At 40.6% G+C, this 22622-nt stretch overlaps 2 protein-coding genes and 1 non-coding gene across 6 annotated transcripts in view; all 3 read left to right on the top strand.

The window, feature by feature from the left end:
- The first annotated feature begins 3 nt into the window (after nucleotides 1-3).
- The window catches only part of LOC133545576 (zinc finger protein 391-like), a 212369-nt gene continuing 189750 nt past the window's right edge, over nucleotides 4-22622 (top strand). For 3 of the 4 annotated variants that reach the window (XM_061891298.1, XM_061891297.1, XM_061891296.1), the window contains exons 1-2: nucleotides 4-174; nucleotides 2091-2313. In XM_061891298.1, the coding sequence (XP_061747282.1) occupies nucleotides 19-174; nucleotides 2091-2313 (379 nt within the window). In that variant the 5' untranslated portion in view covers nucleotides 4-18. Of the gene's footprint in view, nucleotides 175-2090; nucleotides 2314-5008; nucleotides 6358-22622 lie in introns of those variants that run through there. The other variant, XM_061891295.1, reaches the window with a different exon arrangement.
- LOC133545587 (zinc finger protein 664-like) lies at nucleotides 9269-15263 on the top strand. Its single transcript, XM_061891322.1, has 2 exons — nucleotides 9269-9704; nucleotides 13691-15263. Exons 1-2 carry the CDS (start codon nucleotides 9578-9580, stop codon nucleotides 14950-14952), a joined length of 1389 nt encoding a protein of 462 aa, XP_061747306.1. The 5' UTR covers nucleotides 9269-9577; the 3' UTR covers nucleotides 14953-15263.
- trnal-uag (transfer RNA leucine (anticodon UAG)) lies at nucleotides 18358-18439 on the top strand. Its single transcript has one exon. It is a non-coding gene; the product is annotated as a tRNA-Leu (tRNA).

The raw sequence follows: 22622 nt of genomic DNA, 5'->3' as shown, positions 1-22622 counted from the left end.
TTATCAATTGCGGAACAAATGTTGGCCAAACACGTGTTTCACTGGGACAATAGTGAGTGGTGCACACTTCCTTCGCCCGGCCACAGAACAAGAGAAAAAGTCCCATTTAAGAGTTGCTGGTGTAACAATAGGAAGAATATATTCCACTCCTCTCTTCTACACGCGGCTTATGAGGTAATATAAATTATATATTTTCATATTGTTTCTGTTATTTACCTGATATGTTGTTCGAAGCTAACGTGATAGTGTTAGCCCGCTAGCAGGCCTTTGTAGCAAATGCTAGCTTTTATTTTGAGGAGTGTATTTTATATGTTCTCTGTGAGAATTATATTGACTTATTTAATACTTTAACTGTTTTTTGTTGTATATTACAGTCACGCTTAACATCATTAAATATTTGTTACTAGAAAGGAATGAACGTCTCGTAATTTAAGTCTGGAATAAGTCACATGTTATTATAATAACAATAATAATAATACATTTTATTTGATAGAGGGCTTTTCAGTGCACTCAAAGACGCTTTTCAGGATAGACATTTTATTATTATTACCCCAAAGGGAATTAGCGGTAGGAAATGGATGGATTATTATGACAGTGTAATATAATGTATTACACATACATTGCAATAGTCTATTTTGTGCTGGTGCTAACTTTATTAGCAATAAATACAAATGATGTTGTTTGCAAGCACTTCTATTACCTGATGACATCCACCCATCCATTGTCCTACCGCTTGTCCCTTTTTGGGGTTGCAGAGGGAGTCTATCTCAGCTGCATTCGGGCAGACATATCATGGAAATTAAATCAACTGATGCATGTTATTACGAATACACTATTTACACAATTGTAAGCAATTAATGCTCATTCAGTTAGACAAAAATAAATATTTAATGAAATATATATATATATATATATATATATATATACTATATTGCCAAAAGTATTTGGCCACCTACCTTTACTCACATATGAACTTGAAGTGCCATCCCAAGGAATTGTCCAACATGTTTTGGTATCCTGGAGCATTCAAAGTTCCTTTCACTGGAACTATGGGGCAAAGCCCAACTCCTGACAAACCAAACCCACACCATAATTCCTCCCCCACCGAATTTCGCACTCGGCACAATGCCATCGAAAATGTAGCGTTCTCCTGGCCCATCAGATTGCCAGATGGAAAAAGCGTGACTCATCAGTCTAGAGAAGGCGTCTCCACTGCTCTAGAGTCCAGTGGCTACGTGCTTTACACCACTGCATCCCACGCTTTGCATTGGACTAGGTGATGTATGGCTTAGATTCAGCTGCACGGCCATGGAAAGCAATTCCATGAAGCTCTCTGCCTACTGTACGTGGGTTAATTGGAAGGTCACATGAAGTTGGGAGCTCTGTAGCAACTGACTGTGCAGAAAGTATTTGCACTATGCGCTTCAGCATCTGGTGACCCCTCTCTGTCCGTTTACGTGGCCTACCACTTGATGTTTGCTGTTGTTCCTAAACTCTTTACTTTTCGTGTAATAAAGTTGACTTTGGAATATTTAGGAGCGAGGACATTTCACGACTGGATTTGTTGCACAGGTTGCATCCTATGACAGTTCCACGCTGGAAATCACTGAGAGCGGCCCATTTATTCACAAAATGTTTGTAGAAACTGTCTCCATGCCTAAGTAAAGCCAACTAGTCACAGCTCTGCAGTCCTGGTCACCGTTGACGTGAGGTGGGACTATTTTGTAGGTGCACGTCAAGGTTGGCTGGTAGGTTGGTAGTGGGAGGAGCGAGTTGGTGTCACTTGATGCTGCAGCACAATGAAACTTTTATTTGTGCAGACTGACTTAATGCAGTCATGACGGTATTAAAATCCCAGCAGGAGGTTTTCTATAAGTTGTTACTTTTTATCAATAATTAATGTAAATGGAGAAAACAAGATCAATTACACAATTCATAATAATCAATAACTGATGATTATTCCATGTGTAGAAGAACATCACCACAAATTGGTGTCAGTCCACTTGGAAAATATTATATTTGATAGACTAAAAAATATTTGACACATCTGAGCTGAAGTTTGTTTGTGTTGTCTTGCGGACGTCCAACAGATGAACGCTCGTCAAGAAGAACGTCCCCTTCAGCAGCAGGAGGATCCACAGCCCCCCCACATTAAAGAAAAAAAGGAGGATCTTTGGGTTACTCAGGAGGAAGAGTGTCTTCTAGGGCAGGAGGAGGCGGATCTCAGCAAGTTTCCACTGACTGTTGTCTCTGTGAAGACTGAAGAGCATGAAGACAAACCACCTGAGTCCTCACAGCTTCATCACAGTCCAAGTAAGCACAACATCTAGATGTCATCCAATATGTATGCTAAATAGTAAAAAACTGCTAGTACAACGCAGCTAACATTATAGGTAATGGTAATCCTCTATTGTGCCTTTTAAGCCCCTTTAAAATCACCAACATTAATCCATTTACTTGTAGTGACCTGTATATTAGCCAAGTTTTAGCAGCATTGTAATTGTAAGAGCCAAATTCGAGGAACTACTTTTAGTCAAACGGCTCCTTGCTCGCAGAGAGGTAGACTAGCTACTGAGCTGCTGCTGCATCCACTCTGAGTTGGTAAAAGTTTGTTCTAGATTATAAATCATGCCTCACACTTGTATCGGCGAAGGTTGAGGCCATACACCGAGAAGTTGGTCAAATTAGTTTTAAACCCAAGGATGTCGCTAGGAAGACACGGCAAGATGCTCATTTAGCAACAAGCTGGACGAGCTGAAGCTGCAGATTGCCACAAATAAGATGGTCGGGGACAGCTGCATTCTGCTCATCACGGAGACGTGGCTTCACCCGCTCATCCCGGACACGGCTATCTAGCTAGCAGGCCTCACAACACATCGGCATGACAGAACCAAAGACTCCAGTAAGAGCAGAGGAGGGGGGCTATGCATCTACGTCAACAACAGCTGGTGCACCAACATCAAGACTGTTACCAGTCACTGGAGTACGTTACTGTGGAATGCAGACCCATCTACCTTCCACGGGAGTTTAATGTTGTCATGGTAACGGCTGTTTGACATACTAGTACGGCACTCAGGGTGTTACTTGACTCCATTAGCAGTCAACAAATTGCGTACCCTGAGGCAGTGCACATCATTGCTGAGGACAAAAAGGCTACCCTTTTTTGATTTTAGCTCTGTGTTCAATACCATCCTCCCCCAAAGACTGGTGCCCAAACTGACGGGGCTGGGACTGTCTTCCTCCATCTGCCACTGGATCCTGGACTTCCTGACAAATTGCTCTCAGAGGGTGGAAGTAGGCTCCCACCTCTAAGCATCCATCAGCATCAGCACCGGCTCCCCCCAGGGCTGCTAAGTTACATTTAAACCGGTGTGGGTGGCACTGGGAGCAGGTGGGTAAAATACCTTGCCCAAGGACACAACGGCAGTGACTAGGATCAAACCTGGAACCGTCGAGTTGCTGGCACGGCCGCTCTCCCACCCGAGCCACGCTGGCCTTAGAATGTATTAAAATCTATCAATATCTCATAAAAATCGTAAATGCATCGTAGAAATGTCTCAATAATTCCATGAACAATATTTTTATTTTGGAACTTTGTAATGTAACGTGTTTCTATTTACACTTCTGTTAAAATGTAATGATCACTTATTCTTCTCTTTTGTTAAAATGTAGTAAACACGTTTTGTTGTAAGATACTTTAAATTAAAGAACTTTAGCAGGGTTTCTGTGGATCATTAAAAAGCGTTAAAAGTCATTCAATGGACTTTGCCTAAATTAAGGCCTTAAATGGTGTTAAAAAGCATTAAATATGATGTCCAGAGGCATTAAAATATCATTGTAATTGTAGACCGGGACCCATATAAATAAAAAATAAACCTAATAACTTAATTATTGCCGTCATCAATACATGGGCATCATCTGTTTCCTTCTTGGTCTGTGGATTTTAAACTGGACTAAGAGGTCTCACTCTGTGCATCGCTCTCAGCACCTGAGCATGTTAATTCCACAGTAGACTTACATGAACAAAGTGAGCCTCTTGTCACTCATTCACAATCTTTGTTTCGGCTACTTGCAGTTCTCTTCCACACATTTTCCTGTGTGCAGTAGTGTTAGCGACATTCACTTTAATGTTGGAGATGGAAATAGTCATTTTAATACAGCGTTGAAGTACAGGCCCTCATATAGCTGCCCGGAATATGCCTTTTGTGTAATTCTTTTATTTTTGGGCTTTTGGAATCATCATGCCTTTGTCCATTTATGTCAAGGGGGGTGAAATTATGTCTGAAAACCTTTTGACAAGTTGACTTCATGTCCATTAGGACTTTTCAAAGTGTAAAATACCCTCCACCTTAAACAGAATATTTTACTCTGAAAGTAAACTAGATCATTTTTTTTTTGTTTATGCATGACTTTCTGTCCCACACGAGCAGATTTTAGCTCAATTGAACCACCTTGTTGTGTCGACCACTAAATATAGAAGCCAGGTTTTGGAAACTGACACATTGACTTGAAAACAAAAAACGGAATGAGTCTGTTGCCATTGCACCGCCGTTCCAGATCTAGTGGAAATCCCTGTTACACTTACAAACGTTGCTTGGCGAGATTAATGATGAAACCTTACTTTGGGTTCAAGGCACGAAGCAAAAGGAAATACACTTTCAGACCACAGCACAAAATGGCGCCATAGGAGAGACAACAATACAGAGTACAGATATACACTCTAAACGACCTAATCTTTTATCCAACTTTATACATCAGTAACTGACATTAAAATCACAGGGGGCGCTGGAGCCTATCCCACTTGCACACAGGCAGCAAGGAATTTATCGCAATATAGATTTTAGGCCATATTTTCCATCCCTCTTATTTTCCTGTGAATAATGTTGTAAAGAGCAGTGTGTTTTTTTTCAGGCCAATTCATATAATAACTTGTTTTTTTAAGTTCATGTGAACTTACTGACTGAATCTGGACATTTCTCAAGCATGTTTGTCATTTTATGTCCTGCAGATGTCTGTGAAAAACAACTTCTGCCTGAAAAACAGGAGTGTAGCAACAGGATGGTGAAGGAGGATCCATCAAAGAGGAAGACCAGGTGCCACGGACCCTCTGGCGTCTCCTTTTCCTCTTTGACACAGACCCTTCCCTGTAAAAAGGAAGAGGAAGACTCACTGACGCCCCACATTAAAGAGGAAGAAGTGGAATACAACATCAGTCAGGAGGGAGAGCCTCTTAAAGGACTGGTGGAGTTCCCAGTGATTGGTGTCCCTGTGAAGAGTGAAGGTAATGAGGTCAAAGGTGAAAGTGAGGAGAAGAGAGAGGCAGAGCCTCCAAGCAGCAGCTCAACACAACACATGACAACAGAAGCTGATGGAGACCACTGTGGAGGATCACAAGCAGACAAGCTCTTAGCTCCACTATCAGATAGTGAGGACACAACGTCACACTCTCCTGACACTGATGATGAAGACTCTAAAGATGATAAGACATGTCACACCGACAACACTCACTTCAAATGTTCTCACTGTGACAAATTATTTCATTCCCGTTCTTATCTGAAAATACACATGAGAACACACACTGGAGATAAACCGTTTTCTTGCTCAGAATGTGGTAAATGTTTTACTAACAGTCAGAGTTTGAAAATACACATGAGAACACACACTGGAGAAAAACCGTTTTCCTGCTCAGATTGTGGTAGATGTTTTACAGTAAGTCAGAGTTTGAAAGTACACATGAGAATACACACTGGAGAAAAACCTTTTTCTTGTTCATTCTGTGGTAAAGGTTTTACACAAAAAAATGTGTTAAACGAACACATGCCAATACACACTGGAGAAAAACATTTTACCTGTACGATATGCGGTAAAAGTTTTACACACAGTCAGAGTTTAAAAAAACACACAATGTTGCACACTGGTGAAAAACCTTTTATCTGTTCAATCTGCGGCTCATCTTTTATGAGGAAGGAATATTTGAAAGTGCACATGAGAACACACACTGGTGAAAAGCCTTTTTCCTGTTCAGTCTGTGGTAAAGGTTTTGCAGAAAGTCAACATTTGAAAAAACACACGAGAACACACACTGGTGAAAAATCACATTCCTGTTCAATCTGCAACAGAAGCTTTTGTGAACGATCAACCCTTAGAGCACATATGAGAACACACACAGGAGAGAAAGAGTTTAGTTGCAGTGTGTGTGGTGAAAGATTCTCTTATAAGAAGCAGTGTAAAAAACACAAGTGTGCTGGTGAGAACAGCAGCAGCAAATGAAGACCCAGGATTTGAAACAAACTTGATTTGAAAAAAAAAGTTTTTGACTTTGTAAGAACATCAACACATAAAACATTTGTGACATTGTTGTTTGTGTAACAATATTTTAATATGCTTCTACATTTATAGATTAGTTATTTTGTGCTAGTTTGTTTTTTTTAACACGAGTACATGCAAAGACATTTATCAACAACACCCAGAAACGCCGCCGGCTTCGCAGGGCCCAAGCTCATCTAAGATGGACTGATGCAAAGTGGAAGAGTTTTCTGTGGTCTGACGAGTCCACATTTCAAATTGTTTTTGGAAACTGTGGACGTTGTGCCCTCTGGACCAAAGAGCAAAATAAACATCCAGATTGTTATAGGCGCAAGGTTCAAAAGCCAGCATCTGTGATGGTATGGGGGTGTATTAATGCACATAATGGGGGATGGCATGGCGATGTTGGGAGATCGGCCGTGCCAGCAATTTGAGGGTTACTGGTTCAATCCCCACCTTCGACCATCCAAGTCACGCCTGTTGTGTTCTTGGGCAAGACACTTCACCCTTGCTCCCGATGGGTCCTGGTTAGCGCCTTACATGGCAGCTCCCGCCATCAGTGTCTGAAAGTGTGTGTGAATGGGTGAATGTGGAAATACTGTCAAAGCGCTTAGGGGTCCTTAAAAAGGGGTAGAAAAGCACTATACAAGTACAACCATTTACCATTTATTTACCCAAGGCATGGGTAATTTACACATCTGTGAAGGCAACATTAATGCTGAAAGGTACATACAGGTTTTGGAGCAACAAATGTTGCCATCCAAGCAACGTCATTCTCATGGACCCCCCTGCTTATTTCAGCAAGACAATTTCAAGCCACATTCTGCACATGTTAAACAGCCTAGCTTTGTAGTAAAAGAGTGTGGGTACTAGACTGGCATTCCTGTAATCCAGACTTGTCTCCCATTGAAAAAGTGTGGTGCAATATGTAGCCCAAAATACCACAATGCTATTTATTGTATTATTTGAATATCTTAGTATTGCATAATAACAAGGTACACGTTTAATTTAAACACCATTTTTTACAGGGGGGGGGGGGGGTCCTAGTTCCGTCTCTGTTTGGGGGTCCTTGGCCTAGAAAACGTTGAAGTCCACTATACAGCTGGATGGTGTGGCTCGGTGGGTAGAGCGGCCGTGCCAGTAACCTGAGCGTTCCCGGTTCAATAGGCTTTTGGCATCCTCGTCATGTCTGTTGTGTCCTTGAGCAAAACACTTTACACTTGCTCCTGATGGGTGATGGTTTGGGCCTAGCATGGTAGCTCCTGTCATCAGTGGGTGAATGGTTGGATGTAGAAATAGTGTCAAAGGGCTTTCAGTACCTTGAAAGTAGAAAATCGCTATACAAATATAACCCATTTACATTTTACAATGGAGACCCCAGAACAACCCAACTCTACATCAAGCAAAAATGGGAATAATTCCACCTGAAAAGCTTCAAAAACTTGTCTCCTTAGTTCCCAAACGTTTACTGAGTGTCGTTAAAAGGAAAGGCCATGTAACACAGTGGTAAAAATACCTCTGTGACAACTTGTTTGCAATGTGTTGCGGCCATTAAATTCTAGTTAATGATTATTTGTGGAAAAAAATGCATAAGTTTCTCAGTTCGAACATTAAATATCTTGTCTTTGCAGTCTATTTAAATGGATATGAATTGAAAAGGATTTGCAAATCATTATATTCTGTTTTATTTACCATTCAAACAATGTGCCAACTTCACTGGTTTTGGGTTTTGTAGATTCATAATACAATTTTAGACTTATTCATAATAGTTATTTTTAATAGGTTTTTGAATTTACTGAAGTGCTACATATTTTCATATGTAATTGTTAATAATCCCATAGATTAGCACCTTTATATGATATACATGTGTACTGGTTCACATCTGAAACATCTTCTGGACCACTTCAGGAAGCATATGATTATTTACTTTATACATCATTTGAACAGTTGTCTTTTATACAATTTAAACGTGTGATTTTATGAATCATCTGTTGGGTTTCTTTTGTTTTTACAAATTTACATTTGTGGATTAAAAAAAAATCCTCGTTGTGTTTTAAACATTTTTTACCTTTTGTTTTAACTTTTCAAACATCCCCAAAACAATGCCAATCAAAGTTTGGAGTGTCAGGCAAAGTCCAATATTGTACAACATCTCACAGAGTTTACTTTGCATACATTCATAAAATAAACTGTTTATTTTGTTTCCCTATCACAGAACAAACAAGTGTTGTCTTTGTTTCACTCCAGTCCGTTATGTTCCCAACCATAAAGATTCGACGGTTAGAGTTGCTCACTTCTACTTTATTGTCAACTTCAGTGCAGTTACAATCCAAGGTGGTTCACTCACACTAGCCCGCTTACTTCCTGTACAGTGTGTCTCTCTCTAAACGTTCCCCCCTGCAACATGTATTAATATGATGGAGTATCAACGTAACAATAATATTGTAACAGGGTACATCACTAAAAAAAGGTTGAGAACCACTGTTCAATCGCATAATTTAAAAAAAAAATGATGATATTAGTAAACGAGGCACTTACTGTAACCTAGCAAAAAAATACTTTGAATTTTTACATTTCTGAAATAAATTAATATAAAATAGTAAAAAATCGATTTATTTTCCATTTAAGGCTGCTGAACACATCTTTCAGGTTTGTGTACAGTTCTGTGCGGTTTCAAAATGAACACCGTATTTGTAATAACGTTGGTTTTGTATGTAATGGTTTATGATGACATTGTTATTGAAATGCGATGAGGTGGCACTTGTCCAGGGTGTACCCCGCCTTCCGCCCGATTGTAACTGAGATAGGCGCCAGCGTCCCCCGCGACCCCCAAAAAAGGGAATAAGCGGTAGGAAATGGATGGATGGATGTTATTGAAATACAGATGACACAAAAGAACTATGGTAAGTAAGTGTGGCAAAACAAGTTGGCGGAAGTGACGTCGGGTACGCGCATGCGTGGACCGATGCGGTGATAAAGCAAGATGGCGTCTGACGGAGAAGTCCTAAACGCGGGCATTATATTTCTGTATTCTTACATATATGTTGTTTAATAGAGTACACACGGTTAATAATTGTTTGTAGCCGGATACATTAGTCTGAGCGCACTTTGACACTTCTCCTGTTTGCCAGCTTCATTTAAGGTAGCTTGCAGCTAGTTTAGCTGGCTAGTTAGCTTAGCTTGTTAGCTGCTAACAAAGAGACGCGGAAGTTATTTAAACATCGCTAAGTAGGGAACTAATGTGAGTGTAAAGTGTTGTGATTGTGTAAAAATGTGCGAAAGAACGATGGCAAAGTATGAGGAGGAATTGTGTCCAACAAAAGAGGAGAAGGAGCGACAACATCAACTACTGGATGTTTATTATAAGAAACATCATCAAGTTGTGTTACACAGAACAGGTTTGTTTACTTTTTACTCTCACATCTTTACTAACTTTATACTTCATTATTAACACTATGCTTAAATGTATTGTATATAAGTAGTTTGGTTGTCTTGTTAGGATGATGTACATACAGTCGTGATCAAAAGTTTACATACAATTTTAAAGAACATAATGTCATGGCTGGCTTGAGTTTCCAATAATTTCTACAACTATTGTTTTTTCTGTGATAGAGTGATTGGAGCACATACTTGTTGGTCACAAAAAACATTCATGAAGTTTGGTTCTATTATGATTTTTTTAATGGGTCTACTTAAAATGTGACCAAATCTGCTGAGTCAAAAGTATACATACATCAACTTTATATGCAGTACTATATATACAGCAATGTTAGTATATAAACAGCAATGACGGTGGGAATGGTGTTCCTGGAATTAAAGGCCTCACCTTTTTTCCCCCTCTAAACATATTGCTGGGTACTGTGGCCAAACAGCTCAATTTTTGTTACATCTGACATCACATTGACAAAGATAAGACCTTCTGGAGTAAAGTTCTGTGGTCAGATGAAACAAAAAATGAGCTGTTTGGCCACAATACCCAGCAATGTGTTTGGAGGAGAAAAGGTGAGGCCTTTAATCCCAGGAACCCCATTCCCACCGTCAAGCATGGTGGTGATAGTATTATGCTCTGGGTCTGTTTTGCTACGAATGGAACTGGTGCTTTAAATGAGACAATGAAAAAGAAGGATTACCTCCAAATTCTCCAAGACAACCTAAAACCATCAGCCCGGAGGTTGGGTCTTGGGCGCAGTTGAGTGTTCCAACAGGACAATGACCCTAAACGCACGTCAAAAGTGGTAAATGAATGGCTAAACCAGGCAAGAATGAAGGTTTTAGAATGGCCTTCCCAAAGTCCTGACTTTGTGGACAATGCTGAAGAAACGAGTCCATGTCAGAAAACCAACAAATTTAGCTGAACTGCACCAATTTTGTCAAGAGGAGTGATCGAAAATTCCCCCAGAATCTTGTGGATGGCTACCAAAAGTGCCTTATTGCAGTGAAACTTTCCAGGGGACATGTGACCAAATATTAACATTGCACCTTCGCTTCATCCAAGCAGTCATGACATTTTCTCACCAGTATATTGGCTTTCTTCTCTGTCTAAGCATGTCAGCATCATCCTCCATCTTGTCATTGATGATGCGGCTAAAGTATTTGACATTGTTGCACACAGACAGGGTTTCACCAGACAAATAGAAACCTGGGAAATTAAGATGTTGTTCCTCCTTGGTCCTACATATCATTACCATACTCTTAGTGGCATTATACTTGATGTCACACTTGACTCCATAGTCTGAGCATATGTTAAGAAGCTGGTGGAACCCTGCACTACTGGGAGATATAATGGCCAAATCATCAGCGTACATAAAGTGGTTGATTAAGGTGTTCCCCAAGATGCATCCTGTTCTGCATTCTCCCACTGCCTTGACAGGTCATCCATTGACAGGCTAAATAGGCCTGGTGATAGAAGCCCAGCCGGCCGTACCCCATTGCCAACTCTAAAGGGAGAGGATAAACCACTCCCCCCATTTTACCTTCATCGTCTGCCTGTTGTACCAATATGCTAGAATATACCCGGAACACCCTTATGCCTGGTGAAGAGTTTGAGATGGTTGACTCTGTCAAATGCCTTAGATGCATCAAACAAACCCTACCAACATTGTAGGACCCTACGCTCTGTATTTTTCTACTGCTTCTTTCAAAGCATAAATAAACAAGTCAGTGCTGTACTTGCTCTTAAAGCCAAATTGGCTGTCTGCGATGCAAATAAGATCCCCAACTCTGTATATTATCACACTTTTCTGCACTTTAGATAGCATGCTGGCTCGGGCGATAGGTTGATAATTGTCCTTAGTCCCTACCTTACCAGCCTTGTCTTTACTGACAGCAACTAACATAACTGTCAGCATAGCAGCTGGCAGGATGCCATGCATTACCAACCTACCAATATATACCTACTGCATTTACATAAAACCTTAATGGAGGGGTTTGGTTATGTTTTAAGTTCTTTGTAGGCAGAATAGTGCAACTGTAATAGTCTCTATTGTAAGCAGACTTTTGATTGCATCTATTTATTATTTAGAATGCAAAATACAAAAAAAGTGTGGTTCCCTTGTACGTGAAGTATATTTATTTAGCGCTTTTCTCCAGTGACTCAGAGCGCTTTACATAGTGAAACCCATTATCTAAGTTACATTTAAACCAGTGTGGGTGGCACTGGGAGCAGGTAGTTAAAGTACCTTTCTAAAGGAAACAACGGCAGTGAGTAGGCTCTAACCTGGAACCGCCAAGTTGCAGGCATGGCTGCTCTACCCTCCGAGCCACGCTCGCCTTAGAATGTATTAAATTCTATCAAAATCTCATAAAAATCATAAATACATTCTAGAAATGTCTCAATAATTCCATTAGCAATATTTGTATTTAGGAAATTTCTAATGTAACGTGTTTCTATTTACACTTCTGTTAAAATGTAATAATCACTTAGACTTCTGTTTTGTTAAAATGTAATAAACACTTGTTTTGTTGTTTGATACTTTAAATTTAAGAGCTTTAGCAGGATTTCTGTGGATCATTAAAATGCAGTAAAAGTCATTGAATGGACTTTGCCTAAATTAAGGCCTTAAATGGTATTAAAACGATGTTCGGAGGCATTAAAATATTCATGCAATCGTAGGCCGGGACCGATATAAATGAAAATAAACCTAATAACTTAATTCTTGCCGACATCAATACATTGCTATGTCCGTCTGTTTCCTTCTTGGTCTGTGGATTTTAAACTGGACTAAGAGGTCTCACTCTGTGCATCGCTCTCAGCACCTGAGCATGTTTATTCCACAGTAGACTTACATGAACAAAGTGAGCCTCTTGTCAGTCATTCACAATCTTTGTTTCGACTACTTGCAATTCTCCTCCACACGTTTTCCTGTGTGCAGTAGTGTTAGTGACACTCACTTTAATGTTGGAAATGGAAATACTCATTTTGATACAACACTGTAGTACAGGCCCCCATATAACTGCCCATGATATGGCTGTTTTAGGATTCTTAAAAGTTGTGCCTTTTAAAATCAGCATGTCTTCGTCCATTTGTGTCAAATTAGGTCTGAAAACCTTTTGACAAGTTGACTTCATGTCCATTAGGACTTTTCAAAGTGTAGAATACCATCTGCCTTAAAGGGGAACATGATCACCAGACCTATGTAAGCATCAATACGTATATACCTTGATGTTGCAGAAAAAATACCATATATTTGAAACTAAACTAGATCATTTATTTTGTGTTTATGTATGACTTCCTGTGCCACACGAGCAGATTTTAGCTCAATTGAACTGCCTTGTTGTGTCGACCACTAAATATAGAAGCCAGGTGGTGGAAATTGACACATTGACTTGAAAACAAAAACGGAACGAGTCTGTCACCGCGGCGCCGCCGTTCCACATCCAATGGACATCCCTGGTTACACTTACAAATGTTGCTGGGCGAGATCAATGACGAAACCTTACTTCGGGTTCAAAGCACGAAGCAAAAGGAAATACACTTTCAAACCACAGCACTAGCAGTGAGGAAACTCAACCACAAGATGGCGTCATAGCAGGGACAACAATACAGAATACAGATTTACACTGTAAACGACCTAATCTTTTCTGCAAGTTTATACATCAGTAACTGACATTAAAATCACATGGGGCGCTGGAACCTATCCCAGCTGCCCTCAGGCAGCAGGGAATTTATCGCAATATAGATTGTAGACAATATTGCCCAGCCCTTGTAAAAAGGGTCTTCTTTTCCTGTGAATAATAATGTAAAAGAGCAGTGTGTGTTTTTTTCAGGCCAATTCATATAATAACTTGTTTTTTTAAGTACATGTAAACATACTGAATGCCTCACATGAACTTACTAAATGATCCGGACATTTCTCAAGCATGTTTGTCATTTTGTGTCGTGCAGACGTCTGTGAAGAACAACTTCTGCCTGAAAAACAGGAGTGTAGCTACAGGATGGGGAAGGAGGATTCATCAAAGAGGAAGACCAAGCGCCACGGACCCTCTGGCGTCTCATTTTCCTCTTTGACACAGACCCTTTCCTGTAAAAAGGAGGAGGAAGACTCACTGACCCCCCACATTAAAGATGAAGCGATGGAACACAACATCAGTCAGGAGGGAGATCATCTTGAAGGACTGGTGGAGTTCCCAGTGACTGGTGTCCCTGTGAAGAGTGAAGATGATGAGGTCAAAGGTGAAAGTGAGGAGAAAAGGGAGGCGGAGTCTCCAAGCAGCAGCTCAACACAACACATGACAACAGAAGCTGATGGAGACCACTGTGGAGGATCACAAGCAGACAAGCTCTTAGCTCCACTATCAGATAGTGAGGACACAACGTCACACTCTCCTGACACTGATGATGAAGACTCTAAAGATGATAAGACATGTCACACTGACAACACTCACTTGAAATGTTCTCACTGTGACAAAACCTTTAAATACCATTGTCATCTGAAAACACACATGAGAAGACACACTGGAGAAAAACCTTTTATATGTTCAATATGTGGTACAGGTTTTGTACAAAATCGGTATTTAAAAGTGCACATGAGAACACACACTGGTGAAAAAACTTTTTCCTGTTCAATCTGTGGTAAATGTTTTGTTCTCAGTCACAATTTGAAAGTGCACATGACAACACATACTAGTGAAAAACGTTTTTCCTGTTCAACATGTGGTAAAGGTTTTACACAAACTCAATATTTGAAAAGACACATGAGAACACACACTGGAGAAAAACATTTTATCTGTTCAACCTGTGGTAAAGGATTTACACAAAGTCATAATTTGAAAGTACACATGAGAACACACACTGGAGAAAAACCTTTTTCCTGTTCAACCTGTGGTAAAAGTTTTACACAAAGTCATGATTTGAAAGTACACATGAGAACACACACTGGTGAAAAACCTTTTTCTTGTTCAATCTGTGGTAAAAGTTTTACAGAAAGTCAGAGTTTGAAAAAACACAAGAGAATACACACTGGTGAAAAACCTTTTTCCTGTTCAATCTGTAACAGAAGCTTTTGTGACCAATCAAACCTTGTAGCACACATGAGAACACACCCAAGAGAGAAAGTGTTGAGTTGCAGTGTGTGTGGTGAAAGATTCTCTTATAAGTACCAGTGTAAGAAACACAAGTGTGCTGGTGAGAACAGCAGCAGCAAATGAAACTGCAGGATTTGAAATAAACTGTCAAGACTTTAATTTTGACTTTCTAACAACATCAGCACATATAACATGTGTGACATTGTTGTTTGTGTAACAATCTTTTCAATATGCTTCTTAATATATTATTGCTTTTTTCAGTCAAGTACGTGCATTAGTATGCAATCAAAGTTTGGAGTGTCAGGCAAAAGCCAATATTGTACATCACCCCACAGAGATTTACTGTGCATTTATTCAATTTGTTTCCCTATCACAGAACGAAAAAGTGTTGTCTTCAATTGCAAAGCATCCTAAAAATAAATTTTAGCAGTCAATTCCGTCTTTTTTTTATTAAATGAACTCTTTTGTGTTTGGAAGAATGGAAGCTTTGAAGTTATGACTATTTTTTTGTTCCACATAAAATACAGTAAAGAAGAAATAGTAAATAATTGAAAAACATAAAATGCTTTAATTAGAATATTTGGAACGAAAGTCTTTATATATATTGTTTTGTATATTTTTGTATTTGCATGTCATACTTAATAATGTCTTCAAATAATAAAATACTTTTAGCACTCAATAAGTGCATCAGCGACCAAATGCCTTTTTCAAACCATTGCTGTACAAAGATGGATTTGTTTATCATTTTAATATTACAACAATTCCACAGTGGAGTATTGTGTGTGATGAAAATTAATTGTAACTAATTGTAAATTAGTTTCCAGTACAACAACACTTGCTGGTAGGGATGGGTACCGTTCACTTTTCAACCGATACGGCACAGATTCCAGTACACCGAAATCGATACCTGTTCTCAACGTTCTCACTTTTTGGTGCTTTTGTGTGTGGTAATAATATTGTTTGTGATAATAAATCTAAATTTTTATTGCAACATTTCAAATGATACAGTAATGGTAACTGTTGTCCTTCTGTATTGTTTAATTATTATCAAATTATCTTTTACAGGAAAGTTTTTTTGCAGTTGCAAGTCCAATACACTAGATGACAGTTGTTGGAGCCATATACTCTTTTTGTCCGTCAAATTCATGACGTCACTAAAGGGGTTGGCTCAAGGCCAAGTGCCAGTCTACTTAGGGAGGAGCTGGGATCCTGCACAGGTGTTGCTGAGTGGAGGCGCAACAGTTTTTGACTGTGCCAGGCTATTATTTGTTTGCTCCCGCGTATTTTCCGTTTTTGTGACAAAATTAGTTTTATAACGCTACCTAATGATAATAAATATTTTTGTAAAACATGAACACAATTCTGGACATGGATTATTAGTTTGCTGCAAAGCTCTGAACTTGCTTCATTTATATTCGGCAACCAGTAGCAGTAATAGTTCAGGACTTTACCGCTACACTAAGTCAAAAACTGCCTCACTGGAACGCGACTTGTTTATAGGGAAGTAACAATAATACAAAAATTGCCATTGTTAAAATGTGTGCACACAAATATTTACAAATCCAATGCATTGGTGACTATTTGACTTGACTTGCGCGTGGGTTGACTTTTCCAGTTGGAGGAGGAGGGAGCACACACCTGCGCTGACGAACATAAACAGCCATAGAAGGAAAAAATAAAAATAAATGAATAAAATAAAATAAAACATCCTTCATCCAGATTTTATCAACCAACAACATAACATTTATCCTAACTGGATGGCCTAACTCTCAAATAAATTTTTCACCCAAAGTAGGACTTCACACACTACAGTCAATATTTACAAAACTGAAAGGTAGTCTGATGAATAATGATAAAAAAGAATCTCAAACTATCATTGCTACTACTACATGCAGGAGCAGGACTAGACTTTTTAAATGCTCTAAAAAATGGATGCATTACAGAGAATTAACTTTCTCTTTGTGAGCTGCTGGAAGCTGGAGCAGATAATAAGTAAGCTTGAACAACGACAGAAAAAAACCGCTGTGATTACATGAAGAAAAACAACAACAGTACAGGACTACAGCCTGGGGTGGGGGTTTACGTGGGGGTCTGTCAGACACAGGTCACTTGTCTTCAGTTTGTCACATGCAGTGGACGTGGGCACTCATCTGGGCACAAAATTCATCCACTCCAATGTATGTGTGTTGCCCACTTGCTTGTAAATTGTTGAAAACGGCTGTGTTTTTGTTTTTAGGTGTCTTGGTCGTATCAAATGAAACTTATAATTTGTTTATTACAAAATGTAGATTGAAACATTAAAGGTTGACTATGTAGAATTACAAGAAAAACAACAGAAAAAGAATTCCAGCAGTCGATTGCCAGACCGTTGCTAAGTAAAACGGGCCGTTGCTAGGGACTCCGCTCTGAACAGAGGACAGCAGAGGAGGACTGCTAAGCAGGATATATACCTTATGTTTCATTTTTACCGTCATTAACAGCATCATAAATGACTTGTAGCTTGTTACAGGGACAATGGAGGCTCTCTGCCTTCCAAACCACTGCTGCTCAGAGCCTCCGCTGTCACTGCTCTCGCCAAGTTGTAAAAAAAAAAAAAAAAAAAAAAGGAACTCCGTAGCACCGAAAGTCCGCGACCATAAACATGTTTATGACAGATAAGACTACACAAATACACCCATCCTAACAAGTATATGATAAATGTAGACAACTTTTCCTTTTCTTTTACTTTCATACTGCAACAGTGATTGTATGTTTACTGAGGGCTGAGGGGTGTGTGCGGCTGTGTGTGTGCTGCGCAGCCTGTGGAATGTTGAATACACGCACAGCGGAGGGAGGGATGAGAGGGAAGCCGACACTACCATATCCTGTGTGTCCCTTTTTCGGCTGATTTTTCCGCTAGTGCAGATAATTTTGTCAAGTTGTAATGTAGTAATTTTGTGAGTTTATTAAAATTTGCTTTCTCAAATTTTGATTTGAGGGGGCAAGACATTTATTTAAGGGGGCTCTGCCCCCTCTTGCCCCTGCATAGAGCCATGTTCAAATCCCTTCTAATCTTTTACATATATTCTTGGTTTCAAATTAATCCGCAATATTGAATTTGAGTGACTGACTGCAATAAAAATGTTTTCCTTTTTGAAAACTTGTTATGCATCCTGATTTCGAGGAATGCAACAAATGGTAGTAAATTACTATAATATCTGTAGGACTGTGCAGTACCTCCGGGTCTAAGCGTTACAATTTTCAGAGAGGGATACTGTGGTCACTGCTCAAGGTTGAAGAAGATGTTAACTGATGAAAATAACAGGAACCAAAATCATCTCCCCATTAGGGACTTGATCCCTGAACTTTCACGTAACATGTGGAGAAAATGTCCACTACACTAACAAGGACTGCAACTTCCAGTGTTTTCTAAAGGACAAGCAAACGATCCAAGCCTATCCCTGCCACGCCACAACCAAAGTGATGCCATGTCATACGTTTGCCGTCTCATAATTCCGATGAATTGATCATCTAAAACACGCTTACAGTGGTTGTGTGGCCGAGTGGTCTAAGGCGCTGGATTTAGGCTCCAGTCTCACAGGAGGCGTGGGTTCAAATCCCACCACAGCCATTTCTGTTCTGGTAACCCACTTGTTTCTTTCCTGACCTAAGCAATTATATCTAGCTTGGTCCTCATTTGCAATGCTCTGGAAAACTTGTGGAAATCAGGCCAAAACATTAACTTGAGAGTTCTTTACGCTAGGAATTTAGTTTAGTTTATTAAGGATCCCCATTAGTCTACACCGCAGTGGAGACTATTCTTCCTGGGGTCCAGGAATGTGATCAAAATAGAACACAACCCGGGGTGAGGATGTGTGCAGCAGTCCAAATACAACATAAAATGAGTGAAAGTGTAAATATGCCATGTTATATCAACCTACATCATTTTTTTACGTATGCAGATTACAAAGGCTTTGGTCGGACTTTCCCACACAGTTATAAGGATGAAGCCCCAGGATAGTGAAAAAGGTAGACTTTCCAAAAGTGAAGTGGATTCAGAAAGGTCCATGGCATCTGTGCCAGAAACAAAAATGCAAAAATGTATTCATCTTCAACATCAATTATTCAATATAGCAAAGGACAGTTTAGTTTCATTGACTTGGTATGGTTATAAGGTGGATATGTATGTTTTTGTCAACCTGTCTTCTGAAAATCTGCACCCCTACCGTAAACATTCAGGCCACTTGTATTTGTTCCTGTATTCGGATCACACCGCAGTGACGTATCGCTGGTCGGCACGGAGCGACTTGCAGGAGGGAGATGGCCTGTCTGGTGACATTGTGTGGAAACAACAACCTCAACCTCAACACAGACTACACCAAGGAGTCAAAAGAGGACATGAGAAAGGAACGTCTGTTTGCTCTTGTTAGAGTTGTATACTTTTTCCAAGTCCAAGTCTATATTCCTGCAGGAGTTTCCTAAGACACAAAAGTTCCCGCTCAAAGACTTTTGCAAAACACATTTCTGACTTTGTACAACTGACATGGTGTGGGGGCTTCGTGCATCCGTCAAAAAGGCAGGCAGAGGGCAAGTGTCTGGGTTAGTTGTCATCTCCCTGGTGGTCTAGTGGCTAGGATTCGGCGCCCTCATGGGCTGGGTTCAATCCCCAGTCAGGGAAACACTGTCAACCCTGTCTGGGAGCAGTTAATTTATATTCCATCTAATGTTTATGCTCATTGGATGCAGAGCGTTAACATTGACGTTTTCCAAAAAGGCAACAGGAAAATTATTTGACTGTTCTTCGGCGTGAATTCTGCACAATGGGTGTTCTTATTATGACATGAAAATGAACAGTGTAAGTTGAACCTCACAAATTCCTTTCACCTTAAACACTCAAGATGCTGCTTGATGGAGACGTAGAGTTAAATACCATCACTTAGGGACAAGCAGTAGAAAATGGATGGATGTTTTCCTGGTGAGAAACTTGTCTGTTTTCTGAGGCGAAAATAATTTGTCCTTGTCAAATAGAACTAATGCACCCCAAAGTAGAGGTGTTTGTTTCTTTTGCAGAACTGAACTTGCAACAGTAGAGGTACCGACACTGTGGACTTAAAAAGATTAAATGCTGACAAATATGTCAGTAAGAAAAGGTTCAAATCCCATCTAATCTTTTATATATATTCTTGGTTTCAAATTAATCTGTAAAACTGAATGTGAGTCACTGACTAATAAACAATTTTTCCTTTTTGAAAACTTGTTATGCATCCTAATTTCGAGGAATGCAACAAACGGTAGTTAAGTACTATAATATCTGTAGGACTGTGCAGTATATCCGGGTCCACGCATCACAATTTTCAGAGGGAATACTGTGGTCACTGCTCAAGGTTAATCAATCAATTAATCAATCAACCAACCACTGTATCTTTTGTTACTCTGGTGTATCAAGTATAGATTTTGGGTTTCTGCCGAGTGGGAGCGGAACTCTTCACTCTGCCACTCATTCACAGACTTTCAAGCTGCTTTAACTAAAACTTTTGACCCAGTGTCGTCCAGCAGAGAAGGCACAAGAGCTAAGCAATTTAAAGCAGGGTAGCGGCTCTGTGTGCGACTACACCACCCGCTTCCGCACGCTAGCAGCAGAAAGCGGGTGGGAAGACAGGGCCCTCTATGAAGTCTTTCTGAAGGGACTCGGAGCTTCCAATCAGGACCTCCTTGTTCCCTTAGACCTAAACGGTAAATGGGTTGTACTTGTATAGCGCTTCTCTACCCCTTTTAAGGAGCTCAAAGCGCTTTGACAGTATTTCCCTTTTGCCCATTCACTCACACATTCACACACTGACGGTGGGAGCTGCCATGCAAGGCGCTCACCAGGACCCATCAGGAGCAAGGGTGAAGTGTCTTGCCCAAGGACACAATGGACATGACTAGGATGATAGAAGGTTTGGATTGAAGCAGTAACCCTCAGATTGCTGGCACGGCCACTCTACCAACTTCGCCACGTCGTCCCCAACCTACTAGACAACCCAGATGCCCTCATCGCACTCGCCATCCGGATGGACAACCGACTGGCCCAACTTAAACGACAGCGAGGAGGAGGACCGGCTGCGGCAGGAAGAACCACCCATCCTTTTGCACCTAGCGGGGCGACCACTCAGCTTTCACCCCCGGAGTTATGTCCTCACCTCCGCACTGACCTGGAGGAGGAGCCCATGCAGCTAGGGAGAGCCCGACTGACCCCAGAGGAGCATCGCAAGCGGCTGATGGAGGGGAGATGTTTTTACTGTGGAGAGGGCGGCCATCTTGTCATTTCGTGTCCAACCAAGGGATCCCAGGTGGCGAGTCACGTTCCGGCGGTACCTCAGATGCCACGCACTCTCACTAAGGTCACGATAACGCATCTCACGGCCACAGATCTAGAGTTTAATAGACTCTGGGGAAGACGAGAGTCTGATGGACTGGGGGTTAGCTAAGAAACTAGGACTCAAGTCAGAACCGCTAGCTAAACCCGTTATGGCGAGGTCTTTCAACGGTAAGGAGCTTTTCACTATCTCACACATCAGTTAACCTAGCGTTTCTCAAAGTGTGGGGAATAGAGACATGACAGGTGGGGCGCGAGAAACGGGAGGAGATTCCACTTAATTTTTTTATTTTATTTTTGTATTTTTTATTCTTAGATTTTTTTTTTACAACCCCGTTTTCTATACAAACTGTAAATCACTTTGTGATTCTGTGTGTGAAATCTGCTATATAAATTAATGTAAATTACTTATTTTCCTGTAGGCTTTACATTTCTAGGTAGGAGCGAAAGTTTGACGGACGCAACAGTAACTAATGGGGGCGGGGCTGAGCGGAACAAACTTTCGCGCGGATGGGTAGCAGGCTAATGTGTGCCGCCGTGTGGACCACAATTACACAAAATGGATGAATTGGCTTCATATAGAGTTGCATACAGAATTGCTCAATGCAAAAAAACACACAATTGCTGAGCAGCTGATTCTCCCCGCTGCAATAGACATGGTGTCAGTCATGCTTGACAAGACAAGCGCAGCAAAATTAAAAGCTGTCCCACAGTTGCGAGACGTATATGCGACATTGCAAGTGATCTTGAGGAATAACTCCTAGACCAGGGGTCGGCAACCAGCGGCTCCGGAGCTGCATGCGACTCTTTGATCACTCTGATGCGGCTCAGCTTGTCACAACCAGCTCAGCTTGTCATCCTGCTTGTCAAACCCCGGGACACGCCCACGGCCGCGCGCGACGGAGACACGTGGGTGTCCAAGTTAAAGCGCCTGACAGCGGACCTTGAAGATGTTTCACGTCAGAAGGCCGTTCTTGCTCAGAATCACAAATAGTGTGATATTGAAAACCTCCCCAAGCCAGATAAACTTGTGTTCGAAACTTGGAACGCTATCCCCGACTTTTATGTGAACATGAAAAATAGACTGCACTTGGGGTCCTGTCAATCTTTGGATCCACATATGCATGTGAACAGGTGTTCTCCAACATGAACTTTATTACAAACAAACATGGCACACGCCTCCCAGATGAGAGTTTACATTCCTGTGTGAAGATAAATGTGACGTCATACAGCCCGGATGTGGTGACGCTGTGCTCTGCGGTTCAGGAGCAGAAATCACATTGACCACGTATGATGAATATTTTATTTTCCCATAATTTTGCATGTATTCACATTTTTTAATTGTTCAGTGAAATATGTATTTTACGGCATTTTTGGTTCTCTGCCAGTGAATAATTTAAGTTTGGCGTTTTTTTTCTCATTACTACAAGGAGGAATTAAATAGACATTAAGTGTT

Source organism: Nerophis ophidion, linkage group LG28 (assembly GCF_033978795.1).
Source record: "Nerophis ophidion isolate RoL-2023_Sa linkage group LG28, RoL_Noph_v1.0, whole genome shotgun sequence".
Lineage (NCBI taxonomy): Eukaryota > Metazoa > Chordata > Actinopteri > Syngnathiformes > Syngnathidae > Nerophis > Nerophis ophidion.
Note: the sequence above shows the minus strand (reverse complement) of the source record. Positions and strands in the feature narration are given on the sequence as shown.

What these genes read in the sequence shown, in the direction of transcription:
- LOC133545587 (XM_061891322.1), top strand. Translation starts at nt 9,578, where the DNA reads ATGTGCGAAAGAACGATGGCAAAGTATGAGGAGGAATTGTGTCCAACA. An exon ending in AGTTGTGTTACACAGAACAG is followed by an intron (nt 9,705 to 13,690) that starts GTTTGTTTACTT and finishes TGTGTCGTGCAG; the next exon opens with ACGTCTGTGAAGAACAACTT.